The sequence below is a fragment of the Anoplopoma fimbria genome, chromosome 1 (genome assembly GCF_027596085.1).
Source record: "Anoplopoma fimbria isolate UVic2021 breed Golden Eagle Sablefish chromosome 1, Afim_UVic_2022, whole genome shotgun sequence".
In the NCBI taxonomy this organism is placed as follows: Eukaryota; Metazoa; Chordata; class Actinopteri; order Perciformes; family Anoplopomatidae; genus Anoplopoma; species Anoplopoma fimbria.
In genome coordinates, this window is record NC_072449.1 from 24,496,217 (window position 1) to 24,511,820 (window position 15,604).

Genomic DNA, 15,604 nt, shown 5'->3' on the forward strand with positions numbered 1-15,604 from the left:
TGGAATTTTCACACTGTTTTACAACATTATCTCTGTATAGATTTCTTGTGTTATTATGTCTCTTATAATCTTGCCAAATGTATGTTGTGTATGAAATAGCTATGCCACTTAATAATGAAATATTGTTTAAAATGTTTTAGGAAGGAAGAGCATCAAGATGGAAAACTTGTACAACACATCGTCTGTTGTGGTGCTAAATCGCTTCAACCACTCATCTGAAAATGTCTATCCTGCATTTCTATTTGCATCTCTGAGCTACATGATCATACTTTTCTGCAACCTTCTTCTAATGCTCACTATTGTACTGAACAAATCTCTGCATCAGCCCATGTATCTTATTCTGCTGAACCTACCCATCAACGACCTAATAGGCTCCTCAGCCTTCTTCATACAGATCATCAATGACCTACTGACAAACAGAAAGACAATGCAATACTCAGCTTGTGTTGCCCAAGCTTTCTTTATCCACATCTATGTAGCAGGTACGGTATTGATTCTGACTGCTATGGCATATGATAGATACATTGCCATATGTTGGCCTTTGAAATATAACACTGTTATGACTTATGCTAACATTATGAGAATAATCACAGTTGTGTGGATGAGTTGTATAGTTATGATAAGTGTGCTTTTTTTCTGCTTTTGCGTTTACCCCGCTGTCGATCTGAATTGACACACCCTTACTGTGATAATCCATCTTTGCTGACTCTGGTCTGTGCCGACACAACCATCAACAACATTTATGGGCTTCTTTCAGTTGCTATTTCACAAGTGATAGGTAATGGGATGATTTTGTACACATATCTCCAGATACTTGTTGCGTGCTTCACATCCAAACGATCTGACACAAAAGCCAAAGCTCTGCAGACGTGCGCGACACATCTGACAGTTTTTCTCCTTTTGGAGTGTATGGGTCTTTTCACCATAATTTCGTACAGAATACAAAACATATCCCTACATTTAAGGAGGTTCATGGGGGTATCAACTTTAATTTTCCCACCGACATTGAATCCGATCATCTATGGACTGAAAACAAAAGAAATTCGAGAAAAAGTAGTGCACTTTTTTAGGTATAAAGTCTTTCCATCTTAAGTATAAGGCAAGCTATAACTTCTTTCAGTTCTGACACTGACTATTGTATTTGTTTCGCTACCTTATGAATACATTCTTTGTTACTAAATCCTTTTCTTCCCACCAAAAAATCTGTAAATTTGCCTTTAATGTTCATGTAAAGTTCAAGTTTCTGACAAAAAATTATGCATTTGAAAACTACAGTACAGTTGTGTTTAACAGTAATTTACATTATTATTGCATAACTCATAATTGCATTATTAGTATTATACTACTTGAAATAAATGAAAAGCAATTGCTTTTTGTCCTCCTGCATTATACAAACACTTTTATAATTCACCAGTGTTTGTCAGTTATGTAATGCATATTTTTGTCAGAAAACCGACAAACTACCTACCAATAACAGCTAACAGCTGATAAACAGTTTATATGATTTAATGATCATATAAACTGCATATCAGATTCAGTTGCACTTAATCTAATATGTAAAAAGGTTGATGATTCTAGTGCCTCATCAAGTTTGCTGTGACCATGAATGCTATCTTATTACTTCATGTTGTTTTTTGATGTTATCTTCTCACAAAGTTTGTGAGGCGCTGAGGCATATGAAATAAACAAGTCCACCTGAATTTTGAGTTACATCAGATTGGGTTGATTTGTGCAGATGAAACCTATTGGATTAAGAATATTAAAATGTGATTAAATTACAGAATAAACAAAGCAGAGAGAATAGTGTTTGTATAACAGAAAAAAAAAATGAGACCATCTTGCACGCGTGTGACGCCATTGCACTGAAAAAAATCTGTCCACAGACAGAATTTATCCCCTGGCAAAGTACTCAAAACTGCTTCTGTTCTAGTTCCTGGTATTCCCAGGACCACATCATGCCTTGATGACACACACAGATTCACAATATGAAAACAATACCAGTTTTGCTCTCTTGGATGGTAATTAAGGATGTAAACTAAAGATCAATTGTTATTTGATTGTAATTAAAATATAGATAAATGTCTTATCCTTCCATTCAAGTCTTGCCAAAGTTGCACTAAACACATTACCATAGTATTGTGTGCATTCACAATACAAAAACAACAGAGGGCGCCATCACTACACATTAACCTTAATCATGCCAACAAATAAACAGAAAGCACATGAATCTGCTCTTTGTTAATTCAACACTGTATGGATCTGTTACATTTTGTGTGATATGCTGTCCTCTTGTGTCGTTTGAGGTCAGTAGAGATGGGAGTCCAGCCCTGAACAAAACAAGGCTAGTAAGGAAACAGTTATTTCTACAAAGCACGCTATACCTATAGAGTGAACTTAAACCAGCAACAACAAAAAAAAAACAAGCATTGAAACAATCTGGTTTTAGTAAGCTCAAAGAAAGTATATATGATATGTGGCTCCAGATAAACCTGAAACCACATAAAACTGAATCTTGGTTTTATCACGTTGACCCTTGATCTCAACCATCTATTTTTGCATTTGAACCCCTTATTTTCTTCTTCATATCAACTGACTGTTGTTTTTAATTTGTAACTTTGATGCTCCAAAACTAAACTCTGACCATCACTTATACAGCAAACAACAACCACATTGTGAGCATCCATGATGTGAAAAATGGGGGCAAACGAACAGAAACTCATATGTTCTTTTTAATTATATGTAACAATGATAACCTTTTAATTAAGGTAGCATGGTGAAAGTGGAAAAAGCAAGTGAACTATCAAGTGTCAAAAGGGAAAGGTGCCAGATAATAGAGAGTTTTTAAATAGCAAGTGCTACAATAAAAGTGAAATACAAACATTCCTTTCCCCAGCAGTACAAGCTACATTCCAGAACTCGGACAACTTCAAAATTTCCGACCTCCTTGCTAAAAAAAGTGCAATGGAACGCCACTCAAAGACGGAATTCCTACATGTGACTTCATGAAGAAGCAGTTGTCCGACATCACACAGCAATGGAAGTGCACATTGTAAATGGTATATGGTATATTTGCCTGCATTTAATTAAAATAATAATTATAATATCTTTAAACCTGTTCTTCATGTAAATAGATATTTTAACTTAATTGAGAAAAACTTTCAGTATAGTTAAGAAATAGTCTATACAATTAGAAAATAAATCCCAATAGTGATCGTGAAACACTGGGGCAACCCATTGCTGAAATGGTAGTGTGGGGCCCTAATGTACGAAGGCTGAGTCCTTGAATAAGCAGCCCGGATCGGGGTCCAACCACTGGCCCTTTGCCACTCTCTCTCCCCAATTTCCTGTCTATTTTTGTCAATACTTTAGTCAAGTCAAAAACAATCAAACTGGGCAGAACAAAAATCTAATTAAATGGAAGCTGGAGCCACCTAAGCAGGTTAAAGTTAACTGAAATGAAGCTGAATATGTTGTTGTTGTATATTCACAGTCTTTGAAAGAGTCTTTCAATATCTGAATAGAGAAGCACACTTGCCTACTTCATGCCAATGGAGACAATTATTCCAAATATGACGAATAAAATCTTTCAGAAAATGGTGATTTAAAAGAAATCCTTTAAAAGTTGAAAAACATCTAATCACTCTTTTGATAATCATTCTTACAGGGCCATGCTGAAATATATTTTGTCTCCACACTGTGTTCAAATTCATTATTGCACACCCTAATTTCATGACCTCACACATAGTCTACACAGTTAATTTCCAACTTATAATAACATTCCATTGTCTCCATTAATGTTTTATTTGCACAATATAATATTTATTAATGCAGAAGAAGCAAATAATATATAATCTTGCTAAATATCAATGAATGCGCCTGATATGATCAAGCTAAAATACTTTGCAGTGACTGTACACTGATCATGCATTTAATGAATCCTCAAGTAATCATTTAATTGATAATTTTATCAATACATTTTCCTTGTTTTTTATGCAGATCAGCAATAAGAGTAAATTCTCAAAGTTTGAATATATATTTCTGTACTATCTTACATGGGTACAATATATCAAAACCATGTACAAACATGCTGTTTAAGGTTTTGTAAAATCACAGTTAACTGCAGGCCAATACAGTCAAGAGAGAAGTAAGACAAGAACTTTGTTTAAGAAATTTGTAAAACATCTGAATGGTCATTGACCCCAGCAATACTAACAGCCAATCAAGGCTGTAATTCTATGTAATTAAACCTCAGAAAACACATGATTTGAAGTATGATTGATGTTGATATAATACTGCTAAAGTTAGACAAAAATTTTACACATTTGTGCTAATTTCCCTCAAGGTGCACCAAAGGACTACTGAACAATACACCCTTACCCTCATTAAAACTAACAGTTTTGTTTATTTTGTGGTGGCAAAAGTGTGTTTATACTATATATTCCAAATTATCAATGCTGACAAAATACATTTATCAAATAGATAAAGGTTAATCCATAAACTATAACTACACGTGCTTAATATTGGGTGTACCACAAAGCACAAAACTTGGCACAGGGCAGCTGATATGATGTCAAACTTGACATGTTGAATAAGTACGTTTATTTAAAGACTTAACCAATACTCTGATTAACAAAACTATAGTTGCATTCTACATTTTTCACTTTTTTCAGTACTTGTATGTATCATTCCATATGTCATTGCTGTTTTATGTCTGCTTTTTAATTATCATATATTGAATATTGTTTTATGAACACAAAATGAAAGATGTGTGGCTGATGCAAGCCAGTTTCTAATAAAGGCTGTTAACTTGTTTTGTAATTCACAAACCTTGGGAAATCTATACAAATTTGCTTCTAATAATGTTTACCAGTATCTGATTACTTAGCTGTTAGCATGCATGTCGTCACCCATCAGAGGATTTCTTCTCCCACTGAACTTTGTTACTAACATTGCGTCATGGCTACCGACGCCTGGTTACTGTTTCTTTCTTTAACTTTGCTCATTAGGGTTAATGACTTCTATGTTGACGAAGTGTTGTGGGAAAGATGTGTCACTCTGAGCCCTCCGGAGTGATGTACTCTCTGGGTTAGCTCTGGTAATGAACCTCGGAGGATTTGGTTACACAATGCAGTAAACAGCTACTGATTTGTTTTGCTACATTTCCAACAGTGACAGACAAGTGAGTTTGTGAAAGTCGAATAGTGGTTTGCCTCTAACTTTCACTTTATAAATTATGATTTAAATAACGTAAAAAAAAAAAAAATAGAATAAAACTTTATTAGCCATGGAAATGGCTTTAAAATATCTCACTCAACTAGATGCCAGTTGCAGTAACTAATTACATTTGGTCATAGGTCCAAAATTGACATACAGCTCTCTGATTCAGTAAGGTTGAGTCATGAACATCGCTTTCTCAAAGTTTGACATACAAGCGAAAAGAGACACTTAGCTATCTTGATTGTGCCATAACATTATAAATGTAGGTCTTTCCAAAAGTAGTTCAGTGAAATATAAATACACTTCAGTAAACCTTTTCTAAAAGGAGTTTGTAGTTTTAAAATGAATTCAAGGCAAAAAAAACCAAATCAAATTCATATAAAATATAAAATATATATATATTCAAATTTTCCCTTGAATATAACTGGTCGTATTAGGGCACTGTGGATAACTTCAATGTTTTATGGCAATATCACATTTTTGCAGTACTGTGAGTACACACATTTTTCAGATACATTATAAACTGTATTAGCTAAAATTTATAATTTACTATTATAGACTTAAGTATTTATTCAGTATTTCAAAATGAAAAACATTATGATATATATCGCTAACATAAACATACCATGATACATTACATTACATGACAGTCATTTAGCAGACGCTTTTATCCAAAGCGACTTACAATAAGTGTATTCAACATAGGTATTCAAGAGAACTACTAGTCACCAGAAGTCATAAGTGCATCTCCTTTCTTAAACAAGCATCTAAAAGCATAAACCAGAGCAAAAGTATAGTGCAGAAGCAAGTTACTACGAAAACAATAAGTGCAACAAACTAATACGAATACAATAAGTGCAACGAACTGATACGAATACAATAAGTGCAACAAACTAATATGAATGCAATAAGTGCTATGAGGAAGGCTCAGGGTAGTACTTCTTGAAGAGGTGAGTTTTCAGCTTGCGCTGAAAGATGGGCAGCGACTGCTGTCCTGACGTCAGTGGGGAGTTCATTCCACCACTGTGGGGCCAGGACAGAAAAAAGACGTGACCGGGTCGATCGGCCGCAGGGACCTCTGAGCGACGGGGCAACCAATCGCCCCGAGGCAGTAGAGCGAAGTGGTCGGGCGGGGGTGTAGGGCTTGACCATGGCCTGGAGATAGGAAGGAGCTGTTCCTTTCACTGCCCTGTAGGCTAGCACCAGAGTCTTAAACTGGATGCGAGCTCTTACAGGCAGCCAGTGTAGAGAACGGAAAAGGGAAGTTGTGTGGGAGAACTTGGGGCTATTGAACACCAGACGAGCTGCAGCTTTCTGGACAAGGTCTCGGTGGGGGCAACCCTTCCCCGGGAGGAACAGTAGTTTGGTTTTGTCCAGGTTGAGCTTCAGGTGGTGTGTCGCCATCCACTTCGAGATGTCAGCCAAGCACGCAGCAATGCGTGCCTCCACTTGGGTGTCACTGGGGGGAAATGACAAGACCAGCTGGGTGTCATCGGCATAACAATGGTAAGAGAAGTCATGTGAGCGAATAACAGAACCCAGAGATATTGTGTAGAGCGAGAAGAGAAGGGGGCCCAGAACTGAACCTTGTGGAACCCCCGTAGTCAGCATGCGTGGTTCCGAAACGGCCCCCCTCCATGTCACCTGGTAGGATCGACCTGTCAGGTAGGATGCAAACAGGGAGAGTGCAGAGCCTGAGACGCCCATCCCCTCGAGGGTGGAGAGGAGGATCTGGTGGTTCACCGTGTCAAACGCCGCTGACAGGTCAAGGAGAATCAGGACAGAGGACAGAGAGTTCGCTCTCGCGGCGTGAAGCGACTCTGTCACTGCAAGGAGGGCCGTCTCTGACGAGTGACCCACCTTGAACCCGGACTGGTGGGGGTCCAAGAGGTTGTTCTGGTGGAGGTAGGAAGACAGTTGGTTAAAGACAGCACGTTCAAGTGTTTTGGATAGAAAGGGTAGAAGAGAAACCGGTCTGAAGTTCTTGACATCAGAGGGGTCAAGTGATGGTTTATTCAGAAGGGGGGTGACTCTGGCAGTCTTGAAAGCCGAGGGAAAGCATCCCGAGACGAGAGATGTGTTGATGAGGTGGGTGAGGAAAGGAAGGAGTTGAGTCGCAATAGACTGAAGAAGAGGGGATTGGGTCAAGGGAGCACGTGGTGGGGCGGTTAGATGTAACAAGGTTGAGGACCTCGTTAGGGGAGAGGGGAGCAAAATAGGGTAAGATGGGGTGTGGAGACGGAAGGGGGAGCTGAGGGGGAAGAGCTGGAGAGGGTAGAGAGGGAGAGGGTGGACAGGGAGAGGGGGGCTGAGAGAAGGAGGATCTGATATCGTTTACCTTTGTTGGCGAAATAAAGGTCAAAGGAGGAGAGGAAGGAAAGCAGAGGTTCTAACTTATCAGTCTGGATGTTGAAGTCGCCGAGCATGATGAGTGCGGAGCCATCATCATGGAAGTGCAAGACTAGTGTGTCAAGCTCCTCCAGGAACTCACCAAGGGGGCCTGGTGGGCGATACACAACAGCAATGGTGAGCTTGACTGGATAAGTGACAGTAACAGCATGAAATTCGAAAGAGGAAGGGGAGAACTGTGGAACAGAGACAAGAGAGTATTTCCATTTTGGGGAAATTAGCAGGCCAGTGCCACCACCTCGCCTCGCAGCTCTGGGAGTGTGAGAGAAAGAGTACACATCTGACAGAGCTGCGGGTGTGGTGGTGTTTTCTGGTGTGATCCAGGTCTCAGTTAGAGCAAGAAAGTTGAGGGAGAGCAAGGATGCGTAGCCTGAGATGAACTCTTTCGGTACTGCCGACTGGCAATTCCAAAGCCCCCCTGACACCACTTGCTCACCATGAGCTGAAGGAGTAGGATAGATGAGGTTAGTGGGGTCACAGCACCTGGGAGTGACCCACTGTCTACGTGACCACCGGACAGAGGAATGGACAGAAATAGGATGCAAACACATGGTAGTCAATATAAACAAATTACTGACGCGCAAGTACACGCTCGAGAAGTCATTGCTTGAAGAAGCCTGTTGCCTTTGTTTGCCCTAGCCTTCGTTTGCCCGACGCTTGAAAGCTGACGCTTCCAGCCACCAGCAGTGGTTAAGGACCTACCTACTAATGCTCATTGTCTGCCAGGAGTGTAAGCCACTCCCCCTGGTACTTAACAGGGCAATTGACCTATTGTAACTAAACCACACCTCTCAAAACAGTTCCTGATTACAGAAACAGCAAAAACAACAAAAACAGCAAAAACACTAACGCTTAAGCTGCCTTGGTACAGCTAAGAGCAACTTATAAAAGCAAGAACAATATACTTAGTCTGTTCTAGCAGAATCAAGTAGTTCAGTAGCCCTCCAGATGATAAATAATTTATCAACATCATACATCTTTTGGGCCAGACTGGGATAAAATTCAAGCCTAGCTATGATATTAACCGACGCTTTGAAGTAAACAGACAACTAAATTGTCTTTAGTTGTTTTGTTTTCCTTTTCATCAGCGGCTTTGAGGACTAACTTGTGAATAACTGTCCTCAAATACGTGACATGTTATGCCAATGTTAGTTTAAACATTTCAAAAGTGAACATCATTATATATGTCATTTTGTGAACACCTACAATGGAATACAGTTTATTGACATAAAAACAACATTGGCAAACAATTTAGAAAACGTGTGCATGAATATATTTTAGCATTTTAGCATAATACTTTAACCATAAAAGGATGAAACTTTTACAGTAAAATCACAGTAAAAATCACATATTAAAGATCTTACATTGGATTTCTTTAGTCCTAAAACAGCACACCAAAGGATTTAAAAGAGTTGTACCGAGGATGGTTCCAATCATTAAACTATGGCGAGCATCAAGAGTTAATACAATGCCTAACCTGGTCAAGACAATGCGGATAAATCTTGGAATGTAATAACCTGTTATCACGATTGAGTGACTCAAACATTTGCTGCCCATTTTTCTTTTGTCATTATTTGTGGACAATTTAACAAAAATATTATATATAAGTATGACAGGCAAAACAAATGAAAGTGAAAAATAAAATAACAAATAACATGATGGAAACCAGATTAAAATAGTCAGTGACATCAACACAAGTAGATCGTATGATAGCAGCATAGTCACAGAAAGTGTACTCTATCTTTGAGGAGCATTGAGGGTGAGGAGGCAGAGTTGCAGGCAGTATAGCTACAAAACCACAAGCAACACAGAACATATGTAAGGACAAAAGTGTGCACATTTGTTTAATAACTGTGGTACTGAAAGGGATAGCTAAATGGCATTCAATCGATCAAATGACATAAACGATAAAGCAAACATCTCCATAATCCCTCCCAGGTGTACGACAAACATTGGAACCAAGCAAGGCACATATGACATAGTATGAACTCCAGCAACTAAAACCCCAGTCATTGTTGGACTGCTACTGGAGGAGAACAGTATATCAACAACAGCAAGGTTGCAAATCAGAAGGTACATTGGTTTGTTTAATCTCTTGTCATAAATAGTAAAGATGATGTTTAACATATTGGCTATAATGGTTAGAACATGGGAAATCAAAATGACCACACCAACCACCACAGGTCTGTTGCTTGAGTCAAAACTGCCTATCATAAATTCTGTCACTTTGATTGAAGCGTTCCGCAAAGGCATATTCAACAAAATATCACGATAAAATAACAAGAAGAAAATAAAAATAGATAAATAGATAAAAATCTCAAAGCAAAACATCAGTCAAGACATTGTGAATCCTAACCAACTATGTTGTTTTACAAAGATAACTCTGAGATTGTGCAATCACATTGAATATTGACTACAGCTAATTTGAGCTTGTATATGATAGCTTTAACCATTTAGCAAAATTCTGCAATGAAATCCTGTTTTTTACTGCAGTTCAGTTGAGACTTATGTAAGAACTGCATTTTTAAGTGATTAGATCGAGAGAACTTCTCTACTGGAAAGTGCTCGGAAGCCCCCTCATTGTAAATATACCATGGAAAGCTATACATTCTCTGAATGACCTAAGCATCTAGTTTGTGGTTGTAAAGTTTTATGGGGCTGTGATTATCCTAGAAGCACGATAGGTCACATTATACAGTGACATAGAGTTTAAAAAAATGGTCTCACTGTGTGAAATGGCTGCAATGGGGACTAACATAGTCAGACATGCATACAATTGGGATCATTGAACCCAGAAGAGAAAACTGCATCAACAGACCTGGACATCTTCCTTTATCCTTTGATATCAAATTATATACTACACTAGTCTGTTTTATGTTTACATTAATGTCTACCAAATGAAACAACAATAAATGACAGGGCCGATGTTCCTCAAGCGGTTTTGTAGTTGAGAGATATTTTGGTATTTACGAACAGCTTTTCAATGCTAAGCTATCAAATCAATACCCGTGGCGAACAACTGACCATTCGCTAAGCCCACACCCCTCGCTGCTACTAAAAATGCCAATTCTAACATGGAGCCTACACTGTCACTAGCTGTGCTTACTGAATAAATATTATCTGATTTTTGGAAAAACAAAAGAGATTTAAGAGAGAAGCAGACGGAGATGTCTACAATATATGTCAATATTTGTGGATATCCAGGATGTCAAACTGATTCAGCAGCAAAAACAGCTTAAAAATATAAAGCCTACAGATCACAATTTAAAAGTGAACCACCTCATCACATGGCCATTGAGACAGAATAAATGAATATAACCTCCTAACCCCTAGCCCTGTCACCCAGAAAAAACACCTTAAATAATACACCCAAAATTAATCTGGAAACTTCACCTTTAAGGCTTATATGCATATATCTGTTATTTCTTGAAAGGTAAGAAGCTAAGGAATAATAATACATTTTAAGTAAACTCTATTACCATACCAGAGAAAATAGAGAAGGAAGAAATAAGATTTCTATTCCGAGTATTATAAAATAAAAATTCTCAATAATCAAGCTGTCTTAAGTATATATTTTTAGTGGAAGTTGACTTTTTACTGGAAGTTTTCAGCAACACTTTCCAAATATTTATGTAAGATAAATCTCACAAAACATTGAAATAGCAATTACAATACTGCATATTCGCAGATCCCTGATGAATCGGCAATTCATCCCTTCTGGAGCGAGACCTGGGAAGGGAGCTCGCCGGCGATTGGCTGGGGTTGGGCCTTTGCACATGGGGCTCGGCTGGGCACAGACCGAAGAAACAGCATGGAGCCACTGCCCTGTGGGCTCACCACCCGCAGGGATAGGCATTGGGGTCAGGTACATTGTGAACCTTCATTGGGAGGAACGGCGTGCCTGATCTGATCCCAAGTGGCGCTTTGTTGTTGGACTTCTGTGCTAGTCATGTATTGTCCATAATGAACACCATGTTTGAGCATAGGGCGGTTCATAAGTGTACTTGGTACCAGAACCACCTCTAGTACTTTTTAATTTCCCACAATGAGCAACATGGGGTTTCTTTCCCATTAACAGGAAGAAACCTTGAGCAGAACCGGGTAGAGAGAGAGAGATACAGTTAGTGATCCACAGAGAATTAAAAAGGATGGACATGGACCTTCATCACAAGACATGCTACCCAAATTCTTTTTAAGAGCTGAATAAGCTGGCGAGTCGGCAGAACATGCTGCTGAACTGTTTGAGAAAGGTAAGTGCAAAAGGTTGAGTGCTAGAAATTGATATAGGCAACTAAAGTATTAAAGAGTTATTCATACTATGTTTTATTAATTCTATTTTAATGATTTAAATTTATTACTAAAACTGGATGACAAAGACAATGAATTATACCTCATATAAATAATGATACATAATTGCTATTGCTACATTGCTATTGTTTAAATGTTTATTGTAAAGTGTTGACTCACTGGCCCCATATTTCCTTTTGCCTTGTGTTTAGGACATTTCTGCTGCATCATGCCAGAGGGAAATCATAGCACCGTGACTGAATTTATCCTTACTGGATTCCCTGGACTTGATCCAGAGTACCAAGGCCTTGTCTCAGCAGTATTGTTCTTAGTTTATATCTTAACTTTAACAGGCAATGTAACAATTCTTTTTTTATTTGCAACCAACCACAGTCTCCATAAGCCAATGTATTATATTATTCTAAATCTATGTACATGTGACATCCTTTTGAGCACAACAACTTTACCTAAAATTATCAGTAAGTATTGGTTTCAAACAGGGACCATTTCATTCACTGCTTGCTTTGTCCAAATGTACTTTGTTCACTACCTTGGCACAGTGAATTCCTATATTCTCTTCCTAATGGCTTTAGATAGGTATGTGGCGATCTGCCATCCTCTCAAATATCCCATTGTTCTTAAAAGTTCCAATATCCAAATTCTCAGTATTACGGCATGGATTATTGCCAAGGCAGGCCCTTTAATGTTAGTTATTAGGGCATACCCTCTCCCGTACTGTTCCTCAAACATTATCAACCACTGCTTCTGTGATCATATTGGTATAACAACCCTAGCATGCGTTAACAGGGCCCCTTATGCTCTTCCTGCTTTTACGTTTGCAATGTGTTCCTTACTGGGACCTCTGGCATTCATACTGTTCTCATATTGTACTATAATTATAGCAGTACTTAGGATTGCAAATGGACAAGGTCGCATTAAATCTCTGTCAACTTGCAGTACTCAGCTGATTATAATTTCACTCTATTATTTGCCCAGATGTTTTGTGTATTTAGCCAGCAATGTTGGCATAAAATTTAGTTCTGAGGTGCGAATAGTAATAATCATGGTTTATAGCCTTTTCCCTCCAATGATTAATCCAATTATCTATTGCTTAAGAGCTAAAGACATGAGAGAAAGCTTGTGGAAGCAATTCAACATAAAGACTGTTCCCAAAAAAGCAAAAGTTTCAGCTATTAGCAACTGATAAACCAATGCATTTATCTTTTTTTTTTTCTTTTTCTTCAGATATAGCCTTCTGTATTTGGGAAGACTTGAATGTTTATAAAAAACACTGATTGGGAACAAACTGAAAGCCAAAGCTGTCACAATGTTAACCATGTCATTTTGAAAAAATAAATAAAATGGGTTTGCTAAACGTCTTCCGGCCTTCAACACTATTTTTGTGTCAAAGATTAACAGAATGATAGAATATTTAAAATAAGGGGTACATTTTTAAGCAACACTGTTCATGCAGTTGCTGCTAGGCCAAAAAAGCTGGAAGTGGGATAGGCAACTTGTTCTTCATGCAAAAAAACCTCCTAGGTTTTGCCCAACACTGCATGGGATTAGAATAAAGTGTGCTTTTCTGTCAAGGATTGATCTCGGGTACCCATAGAACCCATATTTATTCATGCATCCTAAAGTGAGGGGTCAAGGGACCCCTTTGAAAACGGCAATGCCAGTTTTTCCCTCGCCAAAATGTAGCCCTACTCTGAATGGTACCATTGGATTCCTGATTCAGATTTCTCATCCTATGCGTTCTGTGCTGGCACCTCTCCCCAGGCCAGGCATATAAAGTAGTGCAGCAGATTGCACAAAGTATGTCATTTGTTGATTTGGACCTGCAGTTTACAAATCCTTTGACAAGCGGTCTTCAATTTATTTGATTCAATAGTTCCACATAAGTTTTACCTAACACAACAGGAAATCCCAATTTCCGGCTCTGGGGTCATATCAAACTTCTGCGGCGCCTGCAGTGCCAGGAGCGTAGTCTGATTATATGTGACACTACTCTGCGGCTCTCTGGAAGCTCTGCACAAGCTTTTCAGCAGAAGCCTAAATTACACTTTAGGTCTTCTAATTTCATATGATACCAGGATCTTCTTTATCTCCAAAATTTTTCAGCCGGGCCAGCTGCCGGGCTGTCGGGTTATTAACAAGTTAAGATCTGTGAATGTCAACAATGAATTGTCAGAGGCCCCATTCTTGCCAAAGTTATTCAAGATACAATCATAGACTGTTTAAAAGAAGTGAACGTTGTCTTCGGGACGTCAGCCATTGGTTGGTTGACATTGAAGCTTCGAGTTTGGCTTTTTGGCTGTTACCATCTTGAATTTTTGGCTGTTGCCATCTTTCTTTTTTGCAAATAGTGAGCGGAAGAGACTTGTTTGGACTGTGGAGGAGTGATGTAGAGGTGCCGTATACGACTCTGGTAGCGGCGGCAACTTGTAAATTACAATGGTGCCCCCTGACTTTTCCACTAGCACTATCATCAAGTTAAGGTGTGAATTTTTTTAAGGAAAAAAAGCATCATATTCCAATATCCTCACCTGTTCTTTGTGTTAAGTGCTAATTAGCAATTACTTACATACTAAAGATGGTGAACATTGTAAACACTACAGCTCAATGTAGTTCAATCCTAGCAAATCTTACATTATAGAAGCACAGTGACGTGTTTGTTTTGGGATCATCATTAGACTCAGAAGCAGCAACACAAAAGGAATTCCAAGAGGAAGCTAATTAGTGTATTGTGTGTGTAATTTAAGTGTGCATGTGTGAGTGTGGGTCACTGTGTGTGGTGTGTGTCTTTGTACCTTGGGGAATTCTCATCTCAAAACAGTCTCATGCAATGTTGTTTTCCCAAGAATATTTCAGACACTGCTTCACAGACATCTTCTGATGAACTACTCTTTTTCTCTAACTATCTTGGCAATGCATTAATGTTGTTTACATATGAACTGACACCTGAGTTAAGTTCTATAGATTTGGAAGAGGCAAAAAATGAATGATGTGAAATGCCAGTAAGTGTACTGTAGCCTGTAAGGCAGCAACACCTTCTGATACCTCAGGTTCTTCTATGGCTGCAGTAGCTCTTTAGCGTGACCACTTTTGGGTCTCAAAATTCTTGAGACTAAGACTGATCTTGAGTACTGCAACACTGCTATTTTTCATTCACTTAGACTAATCACGTGCGATGTGCTAAGAGACCTGCATTAAACACTGGGGATATTAACACTCTCGTCAGTATAAATTAAGGTACACAGTGGGGGTTTGTTCACGTGTAATTGTTTAGTCCTATGGGACATATACTTCATCAGCATTATTAAATAAATGTTTTTTTCAAATAATCCTGATGAGATGAGTGTTCCTTGCTTTGCAATGTCAAGTAAAGTATTTCCCCACTGAACAATTTAATGCTAATTATTGGCGGAAAGCAAAATATTAACACCTAAAGAGAAAAAAGAAACTTATGATATACAAGTTACTATTACCATTAATGTTAATGTTTATTTTTTAATTGATGGACATCTATCTGCTTGATGAAGTTATTTCATGGCACTTTTTATATAGAAAAGGTCTAGTATTTTTTATTAACAGAGACACAACAGTTCCCACAATGAGCATCAGGGGGTTCATTTCCCTTTAACAGGAAGAAACCTGGAGCAGAACCAGGTAGAGAGAGAGAGAGAGA

At 38.4% G+C, this 15,604-nt stretch overlaps 1 protein-coding gene and 1 pseudogene across 1 annotated transcript; both read left to right on the top strand.

Annotated features, from left to right (window-relative positions):
* Window positions 1–157: 157 nt before the first annotated feature.
* LOC129092483 (olfactory receptor 52B2-like) lies at window positions 158–1,092 on the top strand (annotated as a pseudogene).
* An 11,050-nt stretch (window positions 1,093–12,142) lies between these two features.
* LOC129092475 (olfactory receptor 2AT4-like) lies at window positions 12,143–13,117 on the top strand. Its single transcript, XM_054600445.1, has one exon. The coding sequence runs from the start codon at window positions 12,143–12,145 to the stop codon at window positions 13,115–13,117; it is 975 nt and encodes a 324-aa protein (XP_054456420.1).
* The last annotated feature ends 2,487 nt before the right edge of the window (window positions 13,118–15,604 follow it).